The 24398-nt window shown below is 35.9% G+C and overlaps 1 protein-coding gene across 6 annotated transcripts in view; it reads right to left on the minus strand.

Annotated features, from left to right (window-relative positions):
• ROBO2 (roundabout guidance receptor 2) overlaps positions 1-24398 on the minus strand; it is a 653625-nt gene that overhangs the window by 56802 nt on the left and 572425 nt on the right. For all 6 annotated transcript variants that reach the window (XM_040227106.1, XM_040227089.1, XM_040227083.1 and 3 more), the window contains exons 17-18: positions 22810-22981; positions 8523-8705 (exon numbers count right to left, since the gene is read on the minus strand). In XM_040227106.1, coding sequence (XP_040083040.1) covers positions 8523-8705; positions 22810-22981 — 355 coding nt within the window. The remainder of the gene's footprint in view (positions 1-8522; positions 8706-22809; positions 22982-24398) is intronic.

The following is a 24398-nucleotide window of genomic DNA, read 5'->3' on the forward strand; positions in this document are numbered from 1 at the left end:
AAATGTAGTTTCCCAGTCCCCTCCCTAAGGTTGTCTAAGAATATATCTATTCAGTTCAGTTCAGTTGCTCAGTCGTGTCTGACTCTTTGTGACCCCATGCACTGCAGCACACCAGGCTTCCCTGTCCATCACTAACTCCCAGACCTTATTCAAACTCATATCCATAGACTCAGTGATACCATCCAACCATCTCATCCTCTGTAGTCCCCTTTTCTTTCTGCCTGCAATCTTTCCCAGCATTTGAGTCTTTTCTAATAACCAGTCAGTGATTCCCATTAGGTGGCCAAAGTATTGGAGTTTCAGCTTCAGCATCAGTCCTTCCAATGAACACCCAGGACTGATCTCCTTTAGGATTAATTGGTTTGATCTCCTTGCAGTCCAAGGGACTCTCAAGAGTGTTCTCCAACATCACATTTCAAAAGCATCCATTCTTCGGCACTCAGCTTTCTTTTTAGTACAACTCTCACATCCAATACATGACAACTGGAAAAATCATAGCATTTACTAGATGGACTTTGTTGGCAAAGTAATGTATTTGCTTTTCAATATGCTGTCTAGGTTGGTCATAGCTTTTCTTCCAAGGAGCAAGCGTTTTTTAATTTCATGGCTGCAGTCACCATCTGCAGTGATTTTGAAGCCCAAGAAAATAAAGTCTGCCACGGTTTCTGCTGTTTCCCCATCTATTTGCCTTGAAGTGATGGGACAAGATGCCATGATCTTAGTTTTCTGAATGTTGTGTTTTAAGGCAACTTTTCACTCTCCTCTTTCATTTTCATCAAGAGGCTCTTTAGTTTTTCTTCACTTTCTGCCATAAGGGTGGTGTCATTTGCATAACTGAGGTTATTGATATTTCTACCAAAAATATTGATTATAGCTTGTGCTTCATCCAGCCCAGCATTTCTCATGAAGTACTCTGCATATAAGTTAAATAAGCAAGGTGACAATACACAGCCTTGACATACTTCTTTCCTGATATGGAACCAGTCTGTTATTCCATGTCCAGTTCTAACTGTTGCTTCTTTTCCTGCATACAGATTTCTCAAGAGGCAGGTCAGGTGGTCTCGTATTCCCATCTCATTTCTTAAAGATTTTCTGCAGTTTTTTGTGATCCAAACAGTCAAAGGCTTTGGCACAGTCGACAAAGCAGATGTTTTTCTGGAACTCTCTTGCTTTTTCGATGATCCAATGGATGTTAGCAATTTGATCTCTGGCTCTTCTGCCTTTTCTAAATCCAGCTTGAACATTCTGGAAATTTTCAGTTCACATACTGTTGAAGTCTGGCTTGGAGAATTTTAGCATTACTTTACTAGCGTGTGAGATGAGTGCAATTGTGCGGTAGTTTGTGCAATCTTTGGCATTGCCTTTCTTTGGGATTGGAATGAAAACTGACCTTTTCCAGTCCTATGGCCACTGCCATATTTCTCTTATGGCATCATAATTAGGCAATATCATCATCATCCAAGGGTTTATCAAGAATATATGAGGCAGTGCTTTCAGAAACATCTTGTTGGCACCTAAAGTATACTGCTTTATGAATTTTTTAGAACAATCCTGACAGCACCTTTGCACCTGCCCAGGACTGGCTATGAAGAAGGTGAATACTGATCACTAGTCTGCTTTGTGATGGACTCCCTTAAGTGTTGGGAATCAACAGTCAGCTGTGTGTCCATACCCCATTGGGTCCCTTTAATAACTGTTTTTAACAACAAAAACAACAAGCTGATCTGAAACAATTATTGTAAAAAAAAATCACTGGTGACATTAAATAAATGTCTGATTAGTTTGGAAAAACACAAAACGTGAAAACAGTGCAGCTAATTAACTTTCCATATGAAGTGACTTTCTAGTATGTGGTTTTTTAATGGACTATCAAATGATTGTTTTACTCTGATAACAGAAGGCTAAGATAATGTGGTGACTATCAGCAGACATGAATGGGCTACACCTCCAATGTGTTGTTCAGGAGATATGAGGGGAGAAGCTGAGCATTTTTAATTTGGATGCTCTTTTTTCCTTACCCAAATTTTCTGTTACTGTCAGAGCAAAAAATAATATTAGAAAAAAAGAAGACAACTGAAGTCAAGGACAACTGAACAAAAATTAAGTTGTATTTAACTTTATGTACTTACCAATGTTAAATTTTTCATAAACTGTAAATATTAAAGTACTAAGATGCAACACTCAAAATCTTATCGAAAGATATCATTCAGATGCTAGTCAGCAAATGGAAAGTTGATCAGCATGATTAATCATTAGGGAGATGGAAATTAAAACTACAATAAGATGTTACCTCATACCTCTTAGGTTGGTTTCTATGCAGGAAACACAAAATAAGCATTATTGAGACTATGAAGAAATTGAAACCATTGTGTACTGTTGGTGGAAGGTAAAAACCATTTTACCCTTGGTTGAAAATACCATGTTTGTTCCTCAAAAAATGAAAAATAGAATTACAATAAGACCCAGAATTCCACTTCTTGATATATACCCAAAAGAACTGAAGTCAAAATATCAAAGAGATATTTGTATGCCCATGGTCATCATAGCATTATTCACTGCAGCTAAATGTGGAAGCAAACCAAGCGTCCATTGATGGATGAATGGATAAGTGTATATACAGATGCAATGGAATATTAATCAGCTTTGAAAAGGAAGGAAATTCTGACATATGCTAAAACTTGGCTGTACCTTGAGGACAATATGTTAAATGAAATAGGCCAGGCATAAAAAGACAAATACTGTAAAAGTCCATTTATATGAGGTACACAGAGGAGTCAAAATCACAGAGACAGAAAGTAAAATGTTGGTTGTGATGGCTGGAAGGAGAGGGAAATGGGAAGTTGTTGTTTACTGGGCAAAGACTTTCAGTTTTAAAAGTTGGAAAAGTGTATGGAGATGGATGGTGATGACGGTGCACAACATGAATGTATTTAATGCCTCTGAACGATACACTCAAAATGGTCAAGACAGCAAATTTCACGTAATGCGTACTGTACCACGATAAAAAGTTGGGGAGAAAACATTCAAACATTCATTGAGGCTTATTTACAGATGTGTTAGAGTATGGACTCTATAGTATGGTCCATATTTACCAACTGAGTTAAATGTTGTGAATGAAAGAATTTTAAATCTCAGAACATTCAAGATATATCCATTTTCTACTTTTATATAAATCATTAAGTAATTTCAAATCTGCAAAGAGATTGTCAAAAATAGTTCTTAAAGACATTTATGTTTGCGTCTCTTTATACCAACTATACAGAGGCAAAAATACAGTCTTTATATAAATACATAATTGACTTAAAATGGCCTATGGACACAACTTGCTACATATGAAAAACTTCAATTTTGTGTGTTTCTATCAGGAGAAAACAACAACAACAACAACAACAAGCCCAACACCCTTACATAATAAAGTTGAATAGTTGTCTTTTTTGAAGCAAGGGAAAAAGAGTATATTTTTTCTGGTTTCCTTTTCTTCCCATGCTCCAAAACTTTTAGATTTGTTCCATTTTGAAAAGCAGACCAAAAGTAACTGAGTTCTATTAGACTGTGAGATTAAAAACAGATGAGAAAGGATAAACAATTAGATCTCCTAAAATGGAAGTCATATTTGGTGTTTTGATCAACATTTTGTGTCTGTGTGCAGACAGAGAAACATAAAAATAAATGCCACAGCAAATTTGAAAGCTGTTTTGAAGTAGCTCTCATTTCACAGGTGATGAACTACCTTAAAGCTGAAAGGAAGAGGGTAGAGAGGGTAAGTGGTTGAACAGTCTTGCTCTATCACAGTTTTTATAATCATAGTGTAGTAACTTTGTGCTTGTCAGAATTAACTTTGAAATAAGTGAATGTTTTTTGCCAGGAGTTTCTGATAACATGTAAAATTAAGAACTTTGAAGGGAGCAGCACAGAATGCATAGGAGTTTTTATTGCTAAAACTGACTATTGCTAAGGCTTCCAAAAAGCTCTACAGACACCTCACTCTTAACTGTTTTAGAAATGCATTAAATATTCTGAATTTATTGCAGCATTTATGAAAGATAGAAGGTAAAGAGATTTTGCAAGTTCAGATCATATACAAAGTACCTCTACTATTATCTGTCAGGATTAATCCTAATCTCATGCCTGCTAGCACTGAGGGGGAAGGGAAATATAACTACATGGAAAATTGACATTTTGAGGTAAGGAAGCTTTCAGAGTGCCTATCTCTAGTAGGCCATATTAATGGAAACTTTAATGTTGCCAGCCAAGCCTCATTCCCTTGCCTGATAAGCTATTTCTCAACTATGAATGTAGATTAATCCTCTTTTAATAAGCCTTAACTCAAGCCCAGATAATCAGAGTATAAAAATGCCATCAAATCTTTCAGCTGTCTTAGGATGGTTTTGTCAAATAATTCCACCAATGGTTTAAAACCTATGCATGAAGTATTTGGTATTTCCTAATTTGCTCACTCATTAAATTATTTTCATTTACTGAGTTTAATCAAATCTGTCATCCTCAGAGGTTAATATTCATAAAATTGAACTCAACCCTTTAAAACTGTGAAAGTTAGTTTACTTCCATTAAAAAGTTGATAACTTAAAAATTATTGATAGGAATATGACCAGCATTAGTTTGAAAAGCATCATGCAGGCTTCATGAAGATCATAATATGACATACAGAATCCTTGTGAAAGCTGCATGGCTTTATTCAAACTATATTGTTCACTTTTCTATTCACAAACACCATTAACACATGTAATCAAACATCTTCTTTAGATTCAAAAATCACCTAATATTTTCTGCCAAAATATCTTCATGATTCTATTTCATCCTATAACAACTCAGGTAGTGAATATTTTTGGCAGTCAGGAAGTTCACATGCAATGGCAAGAACTGTTAGTACTCAATGAAGATCAAGATAAATAACACTGCATGTTATTCTAGAAAAAAATAGAATGATTTAATGTAGAATATGAGGCAGGGGAATACGTTTCTCTTTCTAGTTGCCCATCTGTGAGCCACCAGCAAACCTTTCGTGTGTGTCTGTGTCTGAAGAATTTAAACAAAGAATAAATAGGAAAAAACTGAAATAGGAAGCTAGTAACTTTGCCCTGGAGAAATCATCATGTTCTGCTCTGTAAAGAAGCAAAACTTTACATTCAGGCCAAATTCTCCTCTCAGATCCTTTCGCTGTATAAGTTTATATTTGGTTCCTGACAGTTGCTTTTACAGTCTAAGGTGTTGATCCACTAGCGTTCTATGATCAATATTTTAACTCTTTTGAATCATAAGAAAAAATATTAACACTGAATAGCATGTCTTTTTTTTTAACCTTTCTTCTAAGCATTCAAATATAATTTTCCATATGGAGATGGAGAGTCAAAGATTAACACGATAAAAGTCAGTGGGTGAACTTTTGCCTACAGAGTGAGTGGAAGGCATCCTGTGAAGACTTGGGTTTTCCATTCTGCAAAGGATTTCTTCTCCCCAATAGTTAAAATCTTCCCTATGATGGTTAAAATCTACCTGTGATATTAAGAAGACTTGGAATGAAGTAGAAAAAGCAAGTACTGAAGTCAAATTCAACCTACTTTTCAATTCTACTTGGGAATTCCTGGGTTGGTAAAGAATCTATCTGCAGTGCAAGAGACCTGGGTTCAGTTGCTGGTTTGGAGAAGGAAATGGCAACCCACTCCAGTATTCTTGCCTCAAAAATCCCATGGACAGAGAAGCCTGGTGGGCTACAGCCCCTGGGGTCACAAGAGTCAGACACAACTTAGTGACTAAATCACCACTTCAATTCTACTTAGGATCAGCTTTATTAAAATGCATGTTTCTGAATTTATATGAATTGCAGCAGATGTTGAAGTATAATCTAAGATCACATTTGGGGTCTAAAGCAAATGAAGTCATCTTTTGTTATAAATTAAATACTGATCCCAATATAGACTTATGTTTCTTTGAAAAAAATTATCACTGGTATCATAAATCAGTAAGAAAAATTTGAAGCTATGTAGATATTACTGTGTAGTAAAAAGTAGAAATGTTAGACTTCTCATTTTCTGAGTAAAATTATACTGCTTTAAGCTTACCAGTTTTGCATTTTATTCTTGTAAAATTATAAGATTCCCATAGAAATTTCTGTGAAAACCAAAATATAAACAGAACCATTACACATAGACTACTTTCTCAATAACTTTTATAAAATACTTCACAGAAAATTAGCCCTGTATGAAATCTCTATGCTCTTAAAACAGATCATTAGCTCATGTATCAAATATCAGAAATTCAAACATATGATAAATACTACACTAAGCATGCCTATTTACAATCCTCATTTTCTTTAAGCTGTAGAAAGACAAGAATATAAAAATTCCAGAAAGTGGCGGTTAGGATATTTATGGGGGGAAAGGAGAGAGAATATTACCAAGTCACATATGCAGTGCTGAGTACCTGTAGTGTGGATTTTCATTTGCTTCTCACCTAGAAGAGAACAGCAGTTGCTGGAAGGCAAATTTCCAGCTGAAGGTGAATCCATTCTGAGAGTCAGCCATCTATCAATTAAGGATAAAGGTTCAGAAAGCCTGCTCTGTGGCTTGGCCTGATTCCAAAATATCTGAAGGGCATAGCACCTTCTGAGTTAGCAGTTCTTCTATAAGCAGATGGATATCAATCACAATGAGAAATGACAACAGGAAATGTGCTATTCTTGTCCAGCTCAAAGACCAACAGATATTTTCCAATCAAATGTAAAGAACTGCTGTTTTTAAAGAGAAGAAGAAAGAAAAGAAGAAAGGCTCTCTGACATGATTTTACAAAAAACCATAACTACTAATTATGAGAGTAATGCTATTTGGAAGAAGTGAATGCAAATCCTACAGAGGATAAAATTGCAACACTCCAAATATGGCACTGAAGTGACCAACGCTGTCAGTCTATTATTTTCACTAAAGTCAAGCAAAGAGATAAACACAAAAAGTCTTTGATTTATATGAGCATGTCACAGAGATGAAACAGAACATGGTGAAAGTAAAAATAAACATTTTTTTAAAAAGGAACATAGTGACTGACTAAACAGACAGGTAAACGGACAGTATCTTCAAGGAATGCAAGCAGGGGACTGAACTGCAAAACAAGAAGTAACATTAAAGTCTCATTAGTGTTCATGACTCTGACACTCAGCAGTCATTGCCCAGCATCCCTTTTCAGGAAGAATCCTTCATTGGAGAGTGATAAAGCACTCAGATGACAAAGCATAAGGAAGTAAGCATCAGCAACCAATAAGAAATGAGAATGGCACAGCAATAGCAAGTCACAAAGTATGGAAATCCTTCTGCAATGAATACACTATACTATCTTCTCTAGATCTAGGAATATATTCTAACCAGTAACTAACAAACATTATTTCTACAAGCTATCGTCATGAGCAGCAAATGTGATCAACTGATCATATTTAAATACTATTCAATAACAAGAAAAACAACCAAATGTATGCTGTTTGTTTTAGTTTGAACTATTCTCAGAAGCTTAGATGCCTATACATTATAGCAGCTGATAAGCTTAATAAGTAATGAAGCCTCTGTCAAAATCACTTATGAAGACATTTATGCTTTTTATTAAAGTAAAAATTAGAAATAGAAGATGAATAAAATATCTCAAAGATTTTTAAAGTACATGTAGGACAATGATAAATTAAAACTGTTCCCTTGAAAATTCTAGAAAATGTAAAGTATTTGTGAGGCAATTTTTTTATCATTGTTAGAGAAAGTACTTAAAATGAATGCAATTCAAACTTTAACTGAACATAGCTTCATTATCGAGGTCATTTTTCACTCACTGATGATAATTTTCTCTTTCTGCCTTGGATACATTTTGAAGGCCATAACTTTGGACATCCTTAAAATTCCTGTTCTGGATTCAAAGAAAACATTTTTGCAAAAAAGTAGAACATCTAGGATCTTATTTTTCTTCTCTTTCTTTTGCTTCTGTTTTTTCTTCTTTCTAAAATGCTCATTGGTCACTTTAAAATAGACATTCTATGTAAGTGACTAGTAAAACAAATCATGCCTCATCAGTTTCATCAATCCTCGTGAAATTTTTTGTTTGGTTTGTATTTTCCATCTGGGATACATTTCCCTTTGTAATCTGTATTGTAAATACAAAAAACTACATTTCAAATCTTTTCTCTTTTTTTCCTGAGCATTTTAGGAATGCTCTTGGTTAAATATACTTCTCAAACATGGTGTCACAGTTTGCAAAGTCTATGTGTGCATGTGTTTTGAACTATTAAGAAAAATGGCTAATCACTTTATTGGTGCACACTCTTATGCCTTGGAGATACAGGCAAAAAGATGGCCTTATGGTCATAATGTGATATGATGAAGAGCAGTGTTAAAGCATGTTGTTTATAATGGTTTAAATCAAGCAAAAAACACCCATTCATTCACTCATTCATATTCCATTTCATTCCTTCCCTTGCATTTTATCATATTTCTAGAGCTAAGACCTTTTCTTAGCTGGAAATAGCCTCTTACCAGCGTAATTACTGAGTCCCTTTCTCTTCTTTCTTCGCCAGTACAACCAGATGCTAAAACCCATCAGAATTACCCAGCAGGCACCACCAATACCAGCTATAAAAGCTGGTTGCTTCACAACATCAGTGATTTGCTCAGTTATGCTGTTATTGTTTTCGGTAATGACAACTTCATTTCGTCCCCCTATGGAAGAAACAATAGTGTTAGTGCTAGTAAATATTAAGACCCAAAACCCCACAAAAATACATATGTGCTACACCAAAGGCACAGAAGATTGTAACCTTCTTTGAAGCAGGTAATATTTGCTGTGTCCTGACCCTGTCACAATTTACTGGTAAGCAGATTTTGTAAGTTTCAAAAGAAGAATCAAATCATAAGTTTGAAATGTGATTAAGAACATTGTGTTTTGTTTTACTATGGACAGATTCAGAATCACTTCTTGATTTATTGCCTCATATATAAGTACTAAAACAAGTGTGTGAACTGAAATAATAATAACTTTTCTTTAGTTAGGTAAAGGATTTTGTAAGACAATTCTCATTTAAAAAAAGAAAAGCAACTACAACATTTAAACTGGGTATTTGCAAACTATTTTTCCCCTACAGCACTGCCTAAAACAGATGATCAAAATATTTCTCTTAATATTTTACCAAATAATTTACCTTGATCAAACATACTTTAATTTTCTGGAAGGTACTGAAACTGCTATATTAAATAATGATAATAACATAAACATCTTTTCATAGAGATTAGTATCTATAGTTAAAATCTCACAGAAAGATAAAACTTCTAAATGCCCTTAAAGTATCTGAAACTAATTTGAAAATCCACTTGAAAGCTGGCTACAAAACAACTTGAAAATCCACATGAAGTTAGATACAAAACAACTTGAAAGTTAATTCTAAGGTCTATGTAACAAATCATACATTTAAATCTAGACTAAGATTATTTTAGACGTTGTCACATTTCTGACAGTTTAGCCCTCTCAGACATAATAAAGACAATCTCAATTCACATTTTTAAACAGGTTTGGAAAAGGAGTATGTCAAGGCTGTATATTGTCACCCTGCTTATTTAACTTATATGCAGAGTACATCATAAGAAACGCTGGACTGGAAGAAACAAGCTGGAATCAACATTGCCGGGAGAAATATCAATAACCTCAGATATGCAGATGACACCACTCTTATGGCAGAAAGTGAAGCGGAACTAAAAAGCCTTTTGATGAAAGTAAAAAAGGAGAGTGAAAAAGTTGGCTTCAAGCTCAACGTTCAGAAAACGAAGATCATGGTATCCGGTCCCATCACTTCATGGGAAATAGATGGGGGAAACAGTGGAAACAGTGTCAGACTTTATTTCTGGGGGCTCCAAAATCACTGCAGATGGTGAATGCAGCCATGAAATTAAAAGATGCTTACTCCTTGGAAGAAAAGTTATGACCAACCTAGACAGCATATTCAAAAGCAGAGACATTACTTTGCTGACTAAGGTCCATCTAGTCAAGGCTATGGTTTTTCCAGTAGTCATGTATGGATGTGAGTTGGACTGTGAAGAAGGCTGAGCCCCGAAGAACTGATGCTTTTGAACTGTGGTGTTGGAGAAGACTCTTGAGGGTCCCTTGGACTGCAAGGAGATCCAACCAGTCCATTCTGAAGGAGATCAACCCTGGGATTTCTTTGGAAGGAATGATGCTAAAGCTGAAACTCCAGTACTTTGGCCACCTCATGCGAAGAGTTGACTCATTGGAAAAGACTGTGATTATGGGAGGGATTGGGGGCAGGAGGAGAAGGGGACGACAGAGGATGAGATGGCTGGATGGCATCACAGACTCGATGGACGTGAGTCTGAGTGAACTCCGGGAGTTGGTGATGGACAGGGAGGCCTGGTGTGCTGCGATTCATGGGGTCACAAAGAGTCAGACACAACTGAGTGACTGAACTGACTGACTGACTGACTGAAGCAATGGCACCCCACTCCATTACTCTTGCCTGGAAAATCCCATGGGCAGAGGACCTTGGTGGGCTGCAGTCCGTGGTGTCGTGAAGAGTCGGACATGACTGAGCGACTCCACTTTCACTTTTCACTTTCGTGCACTGGAGAAGGAAATGGCAACCCACTCCAGTGTTCTTGCCTGGAGAATGCCAGGGACGGGGGAGCCTGGTGGGCTGCCGTCTCTGGGGTTGCACAGAGTCGGACACGACTGAAGTGACTTAGCAGCAAGACTCATGGAATTCTAACATTACTAATGAGTAAAGATTTAGGTGCTTATTTAATAGATGAATGAATTCAAAAACTGGAAACTAAGTGAATTCTCATATTAATATCTCATTAGTGAGCAAACAAATAATTAAAAAATAAATTGTAAGTAAAATATAAATGGCAAATTTCAGCCTATCATATCAAAGGAACACGTAATTCTCTTCGTTCAGTTATCCTGGCACTGTAACATACTGGAAACAGCAAGGGTTTTGAAGTTCCACATGTGAGTATCATCTCTGCCACTTCCTAGCTAGGAAAGCAGTGAATTTATGTAGGGCACTTAATCTTCTAGAATCCCTGTTTCTGTTAGCTGGTGACAGTGGTGTCTATTTCATATATTTGGGAGGATTAATCCAGATGATGAATGTAAGGAGTGGACTTCCCTGGTGGCTCAGCAGTAAAGAATCTGCCTGCAATGCGGGAGACACAGGAGACGAGGAAGATCCCCTGGAGGAGGGCATGGCAACTCACTCCAGGAGGTTGCCTGGAGAATCCCATGGACAGAGGAGCCAGGCGGGCTACAGTCCGTGAGGTTACAAAGAGTTGGACACGACTGAACGACTAAGACTTTACTTTTACTTTGCTCCTACCTGAGTGGGTCTTAAGTAACTCTTAGCTTCACCTGGGCCGTAACTTGAGTCACAGATTACAGTGTTCCTATGAGCCTCTCTACATGTGCATGTGTGTGCCCAGTCATGCTTGCATTGCTGGCAGATTCTTTACCATCTGAGTAACCAAGGAAGCCTCAGGTAGGAATATAAGTTGTAAATTATCTAGATGTGAGAGTCCTTCAAACCATAGGTGACTTGTTTACCAAGGTTTCACCTTTCTTCCAGAGGAGAAAATTAGCCTGTATCTCCCAGCCTCCCTTGTAGTTGAGTGCAACAAAGTGACTGAATATTGGACAATTGTACACAGGTAGATGCATGGAATCTCTGGACCAATCCATGTACCACTGTGATAGCACTTCATACTCTCTTTCCTAAGGTGTTGGATAGAACAAGGGATCAGCTGTGGGATGCTGACCCTATGAGAGACGGTACACCATTGACTGGAAGGATCCACATTTCAGGAAAAACTCTATGGAGTAGAAACCCCATCCTCCATTCTGCAAACCCATATTAGACTGACTATGAATAAGAAGGAAATTTTTACTTTGTTAAGCCAATCAGAATGCCCATTTGTTTGTTATTTGTTGTTCAGTTGCTAGGTCATGTCTGACTCTTTGTGTCCCTGTGGACTGCAGCACGTGAGGCTCCTCTGTCCTTCTGTCCTCCTCTGTCTCTCCCAAAGTTTGCTTAAGTTCATGTTCATTGAGTCAGTGATGCTATCTAACCATCCCATCCTCTGCTGCTCACTTCTTTTGTGTTCCATCTTTCCCAGCAACAGGGTCTTTTCCAAAGAGTCAGCTCTTTCCATCAGGTGTCCAATGTATTGGAAACTCATGTTCACAACAGTCTTCCAATGCATATTCAGGGTTGATTTCCTTTAGGATTGGCTGGTTTGATCTCCTTGCTGTCCAAGGGACTCTCAAGCATTTTTTCCTGCACCACAATTCAAAAGTATCTATTCTTTGGCACTCAGCTTTCTTCATGGTCCAGCTCACACATCTGTACATGACTAGTGGAAAAACCATAGCTTTGACTATATGAAATTTTACTGGCAAAGTGATCTCAGTTTTTTAATTTGCTGTCTAGGTTTGTCTTAGCTTTCCTTCCAAGGAGCAAGCATCCTTGAATTTCATGGCTGCAGTCATCATCTGCAGTGATTCTGGAGCCCCCCAAAATAAAACTTGTCACTGCTTTCACTTTTCTTCCTTCTATTTCCCATGAAGTGATGGGTCTGGATCACTTGATCTTCATTTATTGAATGTTCAGTTTCAAGCCAGGATTTTTACTCCCTCCTATCACCCTCATAAAGAGTCTCTTTACTTTCTCTTCAATTTCTGCCATTAGCGTGGTATTATCTGGATATCTGAGGTTGTTGACATTTTTCCTCACAATCTTGATTCCAGTTTGTGATTAATCCAGCTTGGCATTTTGCATGATATACTCTGGATATAATTTAAATAAGCAGGGTGACAACATACAGCCTTGTCATATTCCTTTCCCAATTTTGAACCAGTCAGTTGTTCCATGTCTTGTTCTAACTGTTGCTTCTTGACCTGTACACAGCTTTCTCAGGAAACAGGTAAGGTGATCTGGTATTCTCATATCTTAGAGAATTTTCCAAAGTTTGTTGTGATCCACACATCAAAGGCTTTAGTGTAGTCAGTGAAGCAGAAGTAGATGTTTCTTTGGAATTCCCTTGCTTTTTTCTGTGATCCAACAGATGTTGGCAATTTGACCTCTGGTTCCTCTGTCTTTTCTAAACCCAGCTTATACATCTGGAGTTCTCTGTTCACCTACTGTTGAAGCCTGGCTTGAAGGATTTAAGGCATACACTTACTAGCATGAGAAATGAACGCAACTGTACAGTAGTTTGAACATTGTTTGGCATTGCCCATCTTTGGGATTCGAATGAAAACTGACCTTTCCTATTCCAAGCCAGTACTGAGTTTTCCAAATTTGCTGACATATTGAGTGCAACATGTTAACAGCATAATCTTTTAGCATTTTAAGTAGTTCAACTGGAATTCCATCACCTCCACTAGCTTGTTCATAGTAATGCTTCCTAAGACCCAGTTGACTTCACACTCCAGGATGTCTGGCTCTTAGGTGAGTGACCACATCATCATTGTTATCCAGAGTATTAAGATTTTTTTGGTATAGTTTTTCTGTGTATTCTTGCAAACTTTTCTTAATCTGTTCTGCTTCTGTTGGGTCTTTATTGTTTGTGTCCTTCATCATGCCCATCCTTCAACGTAATGTTCCATTGATATGTCCAATTTTTATGTAGCCCAATATTTCATTTCTAAACTTTCTTTTGTGTTAATTTCCAGATTTAAAAATCATCTTTACCTGTGTAGTAAACCTGGTTCATTTTCCTAATCTATTTGCTTTGAATCATTATACATATGAACATAGTCTAAAATGTATTTAAATGAGCTCATATTCATATGTTGACTGTGCTAAACACTAGCTATAACTAAAAAGAAAACACCTCACAGCACAATCAGAAAAGAAAATTTGTCTTTCATTTGTGTAAAAGAGTCATAAAACATCATAGTGAATATAGTGGAATATTTATGTTGCCCAAGGTGTATTAGTGTTTCTTATACAGCTAGTTCTTCTGAAACAATGTTGTCAGTTGAACTAATTAGAGCACAGATATGGGATGTGTGCGACCTGTGACAGTGTGTTGCTCTTTCAGACAAAAAAAATATAATGAAATATAATGTCTTCCTCCCATTGGAGAGTAATGAAGAATGAAACTAATTTGTTGGACTAAAAATTAATTAGACACATCAGATTCGATTGTACCTATTACTGTGAAAGTTTGCAGCTGTTCCACATATTATTACCAACTATGTAAGGTAAGCGTGAAATGGCCAAATGATTATAGAAACAAGCTGTATTATTAAGCAAGAATATTAAGACTTTTAAGTCAATATAAGTTTATTATATGACATGGCTGTTTGATGCTTATATATGTAAATATGCTTTTTTGTGTGTGCAGTTGCAAACAGAATTATGGATATTTTGATGTAAAAGTCACTTTAACAGTGGAAATGGCAGACAAAAGAACAATATTACTGTTAAGCCTGGGTGAGGCTGCTTATTATATTTATATAATATTTTAATTAAAAGTCCTTTAAATGTACCTTTCTGGAATAAAAGCTAAGCTGACAAGGAATAGATGAAACAGTACATTTTCTGGCATAAGACAAATTTAAGATTATCACCCATAAATTACATCAAATGCCAATACATGATTTAATTAAAGCAAAGGGGAAATGAGGAAGAGCTTGAGTCACTTCAAGTGCTGTTTCCAGTACTGAGTAGACAATAGGGAAAGCATAAATTAAAAGAGAAGAGGATATTAGTCATCACTAAATCACTGTTCAACTAAGGAATAACAGTTGTGTAGATAAGGTTATCAGACAAGATGTTAAGGTAGATATGTGGGAGTAATTAGAGAAACAATTAAACAGTACAACAGTAGGTATTAAAAAGAAATAAATCTTTCAAGGACAAATAGCTTTTTTCAAATTGAGTTGTGCATGTGTGTGTGTGTGTTGTTTGTGTTTTTAATTTATTTCAAGTGGTGCAATTCTATTTTCTATAATTAGATCTTGGATAAGGTATATTCTATCCATATAAAGAGGAGATAGAAATATTATTTATAATTTTATTTTTATTTCATATGAAAATCTAAAAAGTTGTATGATATATAAACAAATTACAAGGTACTCATTATCCACTTGATCACTCAATTTTTTTAAAATAATACAAGAGTACTTATTTATTAGCAAAGGTAATAGAAAAAAAAAACAAATCATGAAAGGGAAATATAGATGTTTGATAATCCTATTGGCCTTTGATTTAGAAAAATTACATTCAGTCAAACTTTTTATATGTATATGCTAGAGGAGCAGTGAAAAAAATGCTTTGCTTACTTATCAAGGAGCTGTCATAGAAAACTACACCTTTTGAAGTATGTTAGTTGCTCAGTTGTGTCTGACTCTTTGTGACCTCATGGACTGTAGCCCTCGAGGCTCCTCTGTCCCTGGGATTCTCTAGGCAAGAATACGGGAGTGGGTTGCCATTATTTTCTTCAGGGGAATCTTTCCAACCCAGGGGTTGAACCTGGGTCTTTGCATTACAGGCAGATTCTTTACTGTCTGAGCCACCAGGGAAGCCTTTCAAATATGTTTCATATTTTTTAAGTGAAAACTTACTGCTTTATTTCTTAATAATATATTCTAAATATTATTTAGAAAACATGTAGAAATAAGAACGCATATCTATATCTAAATCTGTTAAATCCTTTTGGGTGTATCTGTATTTCTTTCTTATTCCAATTTACTTTAGAAGATCTCAGAAGGGCCAAGATTATAGGCTTCCCTTAGGTTAAGAAATTAATTCCATCTGTATGACTAATTAAGAAAGGGAATACAATTTAAAGAAAAGTTAATACTATGACTTTTTAAATGCTTTTAATATATAAAAGAAAGAACACTTGGAGAATCTAAGAATTTTTAACATCATGATGGAATATTTCATGCACGTGTGCTCAGTTGTGTCCAACTCTGTGTAACCCCATGGACTGTAGCCTGCAGGCTCCACTGTCTGTGGGATTTTACACGCAAGATGCTGGAGTGTGATGCCATTTCCTCCTCTAGGGAATCTTTCCTACAATGGGATCAAAACCACATTTCCCGCGTCTCCTGCACTGGCAGGTGGATTCTTTATCACTGAGCCACCTGGGAAGCATATGACTAAATGTTAAATCTCATTTACAATAAATGGCTTTGTAATAAGAAACAATTTCCCAGATTTTGATAGTATACTCTATATGCATCATTTCTGAAAATAAACAGAAAAGCATGGGAATGGCACATTTGCTTGTCTCAAACTCTGGACAAGTATTTTTAAAATATATAAACTCTAGGAAGAATATTTAACAAGCTAAAGACAATGACAAATAAAATCAGGGTGAACTGAAGGGATCTGCCTTTTGAAAGAATAAAACACTCAGGAAAAAAAAAATCTGGCTTCACGAAGCTTTCTAGCCCCTTAGAGACCTCAATCCATGCAGTGCTAGGGAGCTAAAACCCAAGCTGAAAATCACTATTTTATTTGTAGGAGATGTCAGAGGGCAGCATTCACAGCAGCTGGTGTGACGAAAAATTAAGGGAGAGATCAGTTGAAAAGGCAAAATGGTTGCTTAAGGAGGCCTTACAAATAGCTGAGAAAACAAGAGAAGAGAAAGGCAAAGGAGAAAAGGAAAGATATACCCATTTGAATGGAGAGTTCCAAAGAATAGCAAGAAGAGATAAGAAAGCCTTCCTCAGCAATCAGTGCAAAGAAACAGAGGAAAACCATAGAATGGGAAAAACAAGAGATCTCTTCAAGAAAATTAGAGATACCAAGGGAACATTCCATGCAAAGATGGGCTCAATAAAGGACAGAAATGGTATGGACTTAACAGAAGCAGACGATATCAAGAGGTGGCAAGCATACACAGAAGAACTGTACAAAAAAGATCTTCATGACTCAGATAATCACGATAGTGTGATCACTCACCTAGAGCCGGATATCCTGGAATGTGAAGTCAAGTGGGCTTTAGGAAGTATCACTATGAACAAAGCTAGTGGAGGTGATGGAATTCCAGTTGAGCTATTTCAAATCCTGAAAGATGCTGCTGTGAAAGTACTGCACTCAATATGCCAGCAAATTTGGAAAACTCAGCAGTGGCCACAGGACTGGAAAAGGTCAGTTTTCATTCCAATCCCAAAGAAAGGCAATGCCAAAGAATGCTCAAACTACCACACAATTGCTCTCATCTCATATGCTAGCAAAGTAATGCTCAAAATTCTCCAAGCCAGACTTCAACAGTACGTGAACTGTGAACTTCCAGATGTTCAAGTTGGATTGAGAAAAGGCAGAGGAACCAGAGATCAAATTGGCAACATCTGCTGGATCGACGAAAAAGCAAGAGAGTTCCAGGAAAACATCTATTTCTGCTTTATTGACTATGCCAAAGCCTTTGACTATGTGGATCGCAATAAACTGTGGAAAATTCAAGAGATAAGATGGGAATACCAGACTACCTGACCTGCCTCCTGAGAAATCTGTATGCAGGTCAGAAAGCAACAGTTAGAACTGGACATGGAACAACAGACTGGTTCCAAACTGGGAAAGGAGTATGTCAAGGGTGTATATTGTCACTCTGCTTGTTTAACTTATATGCAGAGTAAGTACATCATGAGATATGCTGGGATGGATGAAGCACACGCTGGAATCAATATTGCTGGGAGTAATATCAATAACCTCATTTACACAGATGATAGCACCCTCATGGCAGAAAGCGAAGAACTAAAGCGCCTCTTGATGAAAATGAGAGAGGAGAGTAACAAAGTTGGCTTAAAGCTCAACATTCAGAAAGCTAAGATCATGGCATCTGGTTCCATCACTTCATGGCAAATAGATGGAGAAACAACAGAAACAGTGACAGACTTTATTTTCTTGGGCTCCAAAATCACTGCAGATGGTGACTGCAGCCATGAAATTAAAAGATGCCTGCTCCTTGGAAGAAAAGTTATGACCAACCTAGATGGCATATTAAACAGCAGAGATACTACTTAACCAACAAAGGTCCATCTAGTCAAAGCTATGGTTTTTCCAGTAGTCGTGCTGGATATGAGAGTTGGACTATAAAGCTGAGTGCCAAAGAATTGATGTGTTTGAAATGTGGTGTTGGAGAAGACTCTTGAGACTCTCTTGGACAGCAAGGAGATCCAACCAGTACACCTTAAAGGAAATCAGTCTTGAATATGCATTGGAAGGACTGATGCTGAAGCTGAAATTCCAATACTTTGGCCACTGATGCAAAGATCTGACTCATTTGAAAAGACCCTGATGCTGGGAAAGATTGAAGGCGGGAGGAGAAGGGGACGACAGAGGATGATATGGTTGGATGGCATCACCGACTCAATGGACATGAGTTTCAGTAAACTCCAGGAGTTGGTGATGGAAAGAGAGGCCTTGAGTGTTGCAGTCCATGGGGCTACAAAGAGTCGGACATGACTGAGCACCTGAACTGAACTGAATTGTTGTTTTAAGTGTTGTGTTAGTTTCTGCTGTACAATGAATTGAATCTGTCATATGTGTACATATATCCCCTCCCTCTTTGACCTCCTTCCCTCCACCTCCCATCCCACCCATCTGGTTTACCACAAAGCATCAAGCTAGGTTCCCTGAGCTATACAGCAGATTGATACATCCACTATGGAGAATAATATAAAGGTTCCTTAAAACACTAAAACTAGAACTACCACATGATCCAGCAGTTCCACTATTGGACATATACCCTGAGAAATCCATAGTAAAAAAGATTCATGCACTCCAAGGTTCACTGTAGCACTGACTATTAATAATAGTCAGGATACAGAAGCAACCTAAATGTCTATCAACAGATGGATGGATAAAGAAGATATGATACAAATATAAATAGAATATTACTCAATCGTTAAAATGAATGAAATTGGGTCATTTGTAGAGATTTAGATGGACCTAGATCTGTCATACAGAGTGAAGAAAGTCAGAATTTCTATTGGTTTTTATTACATGTATAGAAGTAAAAGGTAAACCAATAGCAAACAAGCTTGAAAGGGAGGAAATGAAATTATATTTTCTAAGCTATAATATAGGCCAGTCCTAGAGCAATCATTGCAAAAATACGGATACTTAATAGTTCAATAATGAGTATAAAATATGCTACAGAAAGTTATCTTATTAATCCTAAAGAAATTAGCAAATTTGGAAAAGTAAGAACAAATTCAATTAAAAAAAAAAAAAGAGGAATAGGGCAGTTCTAAGCTACAAAACATTGATGATCACATCAAAGATAATAAATACTCCAATTAAAAGCAAGAGATTTTCATATTGGATAAAAAATAAAGCTGAACAATATGTAATTTAAATAATAGAAATGTACATTAAATACAGAGATATAGGAGTTTAAAGGACAGAAAAAATTAAAAAAACACAAAGATTTATAAGGCTGAAATGGCAACCCACTCCAGTGGTCTTGCCTGGAGAATCCCAGGGGCGTTGGAGCCTGGTGGGCTGCCGTCTATGGGGTCGAACAGAGTCAGACACGACTAAAGTGACTTAGCAGCAGCAGCAGCAGCAGCAGTAACATCAGAAAGAGTAAGTTCCAAGACAAAAAAATATCATGGACTGCAGCCTACCAGGCTCTTCCGTCCATGGGAATTTCCAGGCAAGAGTACTGGAGTGGGTTGCCATTGCCTCTCCGTAGCAGCAGCAGGAAATAACGTGGGGCATTTCATAATGAAAAAGCATAAGTTAACTAAGACAACAATATTAATATGTACTTAGTTAAAATAGAGTAGCAAAATACATGAAATAAAAACTTACAAACAAAAAGGAGAAAAATACAAATCTATAATTATACTGAATTTTCAGGCTTTCTTATTTATTAAAAATAAATAAACAGAAAATAAGTGAGGACCTGAATAATACTACAAACTGATATGACTGATATTTTTAGAACATTCCATTCCAGATTAGAAAAATAAAAATGAACCTAGTTTTTAAATGTACAAGGAACATTAACTAAGGTGAAATTCTGGGCTATAAAATAAAATATTTAAAAAGCTAAGTTCATGCAAAATATACTTTCTGATATCAGTGAAATTAAATTAGAAATCAACAAAAAGCTATATGGAAAATAGTAAAACATTTGGAAATTTACTAACACATTTCCAAATAACTTCTGCAAAAATCCAAATTCTTTACAGAAACTGAAAAATGTTTTCAACTTTATGATAAATGGAAACACAACACACCAAATTTATAAAATTTATCTGAATAAGTGTTCAGAGGAAAATTTAAAACTTTAAATATTCACAATAAAGCCCCAAATCATTGATTTATTCTCAGTCATTTATATCTTAAGAAGCAACATTAAAGTAAACAGAAGAAAGAATATCAGAAATTGCTTAATTAGAAAATAAATAAATAAAACTAACAAAGCCAAAACTTTGTATGTTGAATGTATTAATGAAATTGATAGATCCTTATCAAGATTCAAATTTGAGAGAGGGTGAAAAGAGAGAGAGGGTAGGTGGGCAATGAAAAAGGAGAATAGAGAGAGTATCAATCCCCAGTATTTAAGAACAAAAGAGAAGTCATTACTGCTCATCCTTCAAACATTACAGTTAAAAGTATTGCAAAAATAAGGAGATATTGCAAATAAACATTTTTATATAACATAAAATAGTTGAAAAATGAAATTTTATAAATCCACTAATAATAGTATAAAAAAACATTAAATACTCCAGAAAAATTTTAACAAAACATATGTTAAGGTCATACACTGAAAACTATAAGATATTGTTGAGGAAAATAAAGATATATAATGGAGAGGTATATCATGTTCTCAGAGAGAAACAGACTATTAAAATAGTTAACCTTTTCAATTTGGTATATAGATTCACTGCATTTTCAATCCCAATTCAATATAATTTTGTAGAAACTGACATGCTGATTTGAAAAGTATATGGAAAAGCAAAAGGTCTGGAACAGTGAAAACAATTTTGGAGAAGAAAATGATGCAGTATTCACATTATTTGACTCCAAGACTTTCTATAAGCTATTAGTAATCAAGATAGTGTGGTTTGGCTTATGAAGACATAAAGAAATGGATGCACACATAGATAGCTAACTGGGGAAAGGAAAGCTTTTTCAGTGAAATATGCCTAGGTATTTTAATTTTACATATGGAAACATATAAACCTCAACCCTCAAACCACATGCAATTTCTTTAAGACAAATTATAGACCTAAGCATACAATCTAAAACTGTAAAGCTTCTGGAAAAAAATAGTTGCTCTCTAGATGCAGGACATAGTTTCTTAGAACGCACTAAACATGAAATACGATTTTGATAAATTACACATCACATGCACTTAAAACTTTTGCTCATGCAAAAGACGACATTAAGAAAAGGAATAAGAAAGCCATAGATTGGGAGAAAATATCTGCGAAAAAATCTATGACAGCAAACATATCAAAAATGAACAAATAACTTCTCTTAATCAGTAACGAAAGACAAAGGGCATCATTTCTAAAAAGCAAAGACTTGGAAATTTTACAAAAGAAAACACGTGAATGGTCAATAAGAACACATGAAGTTGCCAACGTCATTAGTCATCACAGAAAACTAAAGTTAAAATGACAGTGAGGGGACTCTTAAACTCACTGCAGTGACTATAATGACAGATGGCAATATCAAATGTCAGTGAGGAGGTAGAAAACCTTGGAGTCATATTCTTTTTGAGTGACAGTACAAAATTATACAGTATGAAGAAATATTTAAGTTTCTTATAAACTCAAATACATCAGTGCTTTCACCCGGAAATTCCACTTCCAGGTCATTCTCCACAAGAAACAAAAACATATATCCTCCTAGAAACTTACACACTCTCTCAAGAAAAAAACAGAGAAACAAAACAGGATACGTTCACACAATTGAATACTGCTCAGAAACAAAACGTATGAATTGCATAATACATATATGTGAGAATCTCAAAACTACTACACTTAGTGAAGGAAGTCAGACACAAAATACTATATTCTGTACAATTCCATTTATATATATTTCAAGAAAAGTCAAACATAATGCATGGTGATAGGGAGCAATTTTCTATAACGATGATAGTACACTGAACAGGGATTTCTTCTTTGGGATAGTTTATTTGGATTACAAAGTTTCTTTTGGCCTGTTTCTGTTTAATTTTTGACATTTCTCTGGCTAAGGGAAAGCATATAAATGTGAAACATAACACCCTTCTTCAATAACTGCCTCATTTCCTACTATATTTCAAAGGCATCAAAATTACAAATGAAACTATTGATTAAAAGTAATTTTCAAACCAACTTGTGTGTGTGAGCCTGTGTGAAGTCTCTCAGTCATGTCCGACTCTTTGCGACCCCATGGACTGTAGCCTACCAGGCTCCTCCCTCCATGGGATTCTCCAGGCAAGAGTACTGGAGTGGGTTGCCATTTCCTTCTCCAGGGGATCTTCTGATCCAGGGATCGAACCCGGGTCTCCAGCATTCCAGGCAGATGCTTTAACCTCTGAGCCTCAAACCAACTTGCAGCATTTAAAATCTTAATCATTATTATTTTAAGAAGTTTGTGGATACCCTAAGAGCATGAACAATTGCTAAAGTTTTTTGTTAGAAACTCCAGTCGTAACTATTTGCCTATATGATGTGTGTATCAGATTACTCATTATTTACTGAATATGCACTGTTGGGATGTAGATTCAAAAAAATAATCCACCTTGTTACCAGTTGACTGATTCTAAAATGCACATTATATAGATTGGTACTCACCAATTATTATTGGCTGTGGCTCACTTTTTACTCCAACTCCGGCACTGGTACTAGCTGCAACCTCTACCCGGTACTGAATACCTGGGAATAATCCACCAATGATTACAGATCGAATGGTTGCATCCACAGTTTTGTTGATGTGGAATCGTGTTTCATTCCCCAGACACCAGATCTATAGAAATGTAAAGTGAATATCAAAAGAATAAAAAATTATCTTTTCTGGTAATTAGTTCATTATAATTGATTACATTTTTTAATAGTGACCAGTCTGTTTTCTAGGCTTATTTGTAAATGACATTTTTGAATGCCTAATTTGGTCTATTTATATATATATATATTTATGTATATTTGTGTGTGTGCATGTCTGTGCACATGTGTGTGTATTAAAGGAAAAATAAAAGAAACTAAAACATTGCAGCATTCCTTTGTATTTTACAAGGAACACTGAATACTTGGGATTTCTTTGGTGGTCCAGTGGTTGAGTCCATGTTACTACTGGGGAGCCAGGGACATGGGTTTGATCCTAGTCAGGGAACTAAAATCCCACATGTTATTCAGAGTGGCCAAAAAATCCCCCAAACACCCCACACACTGAATGCTCACAGAACAATGATTCAATTTCCTCAACACCTCTGCAAAGTCTGGGAAGTGGTCCTTGGTTGCAAACAGTATTTAGGTATGGATTAAAACACATAAATTTTTCTGGTTAATTCATTTATCAAGATTTACTATGCATATAATCTATTAAAATATGGTGATTATGAGTTGCAGTATCCAAAGTATATAGGTGCATATCTAAGTAATTTATATTTCATTTAAGAAAATATTAACTTACATAGAAGTAGTTAACAAGATTAACTGACTGAAGTTATAGGTATTGACTGAGATAAAATTAAAGTCAATATTTACATTGACAGTAATAAATCTTAATATTGATCAAAACATATCTACACACACATACACGTGCATGAGAATGAACGGAGTGGTGGGAAGTCTTTAAATACTGCTGTGAGGGACGCTAAGCTTGCACTTCCAATAAGAATTAAAGTCATATTTTCTTTTGGGATGTGAAAATCTGCCTGTAAAATGTGTTGTAAAACATTCTGTGTACACTTATTTCTATTATATAGAATTAATAATCTGCATGGGGAGACACAAGGAGGAAAATCCACAATTTGTTTCTGAAATAGGTAAATTAATGATTCTTTTTCTTTAAATTAACATAATGACTTTGAATTTCAGACTTCTTTTAGTCTATGAAACCTAAGTTACTAATGGAGGAATATTTAACTCTTACCAAAACATACACATTTGTACCAAAACAGGACAAACTCATATGAATGAGAAAATTTACAATTTATGAAAAATTATCATGTTGTGAAAAAAATAAATATTTAAATAAGTGGAAGCTGAAGATATTTAGTCCTTGATCATACAAAAGTAAAATCCTAAACTAATTAAAGCACAGACACACACACCAAGGTAGATAATTCTTTGCTTTTAAAACAATGTGTCTTAGTTCAGTTTAGTTGCTCAGTCGTGTCCGACTCTTTGCGACCCCATGAACTGCACCACGCCAGGCCTCCCTG

The sequence above is a fragment of the Oryx dammah genome, unplaced genomic scaffold (assembly GCF_014754425.2).
Source record: "Oryx dammah isolate SB20612 unplaced genomic scaffold, SCBI_Odam_1.1 HiC_scaffold_2, whole genome shotgun sequence".
Lineage (NCBI taxonomy): Eukaryota > Metazoa > Chordata > Mammalia > Artiodactyla > Bovidae > Oryx > Oryx dammah.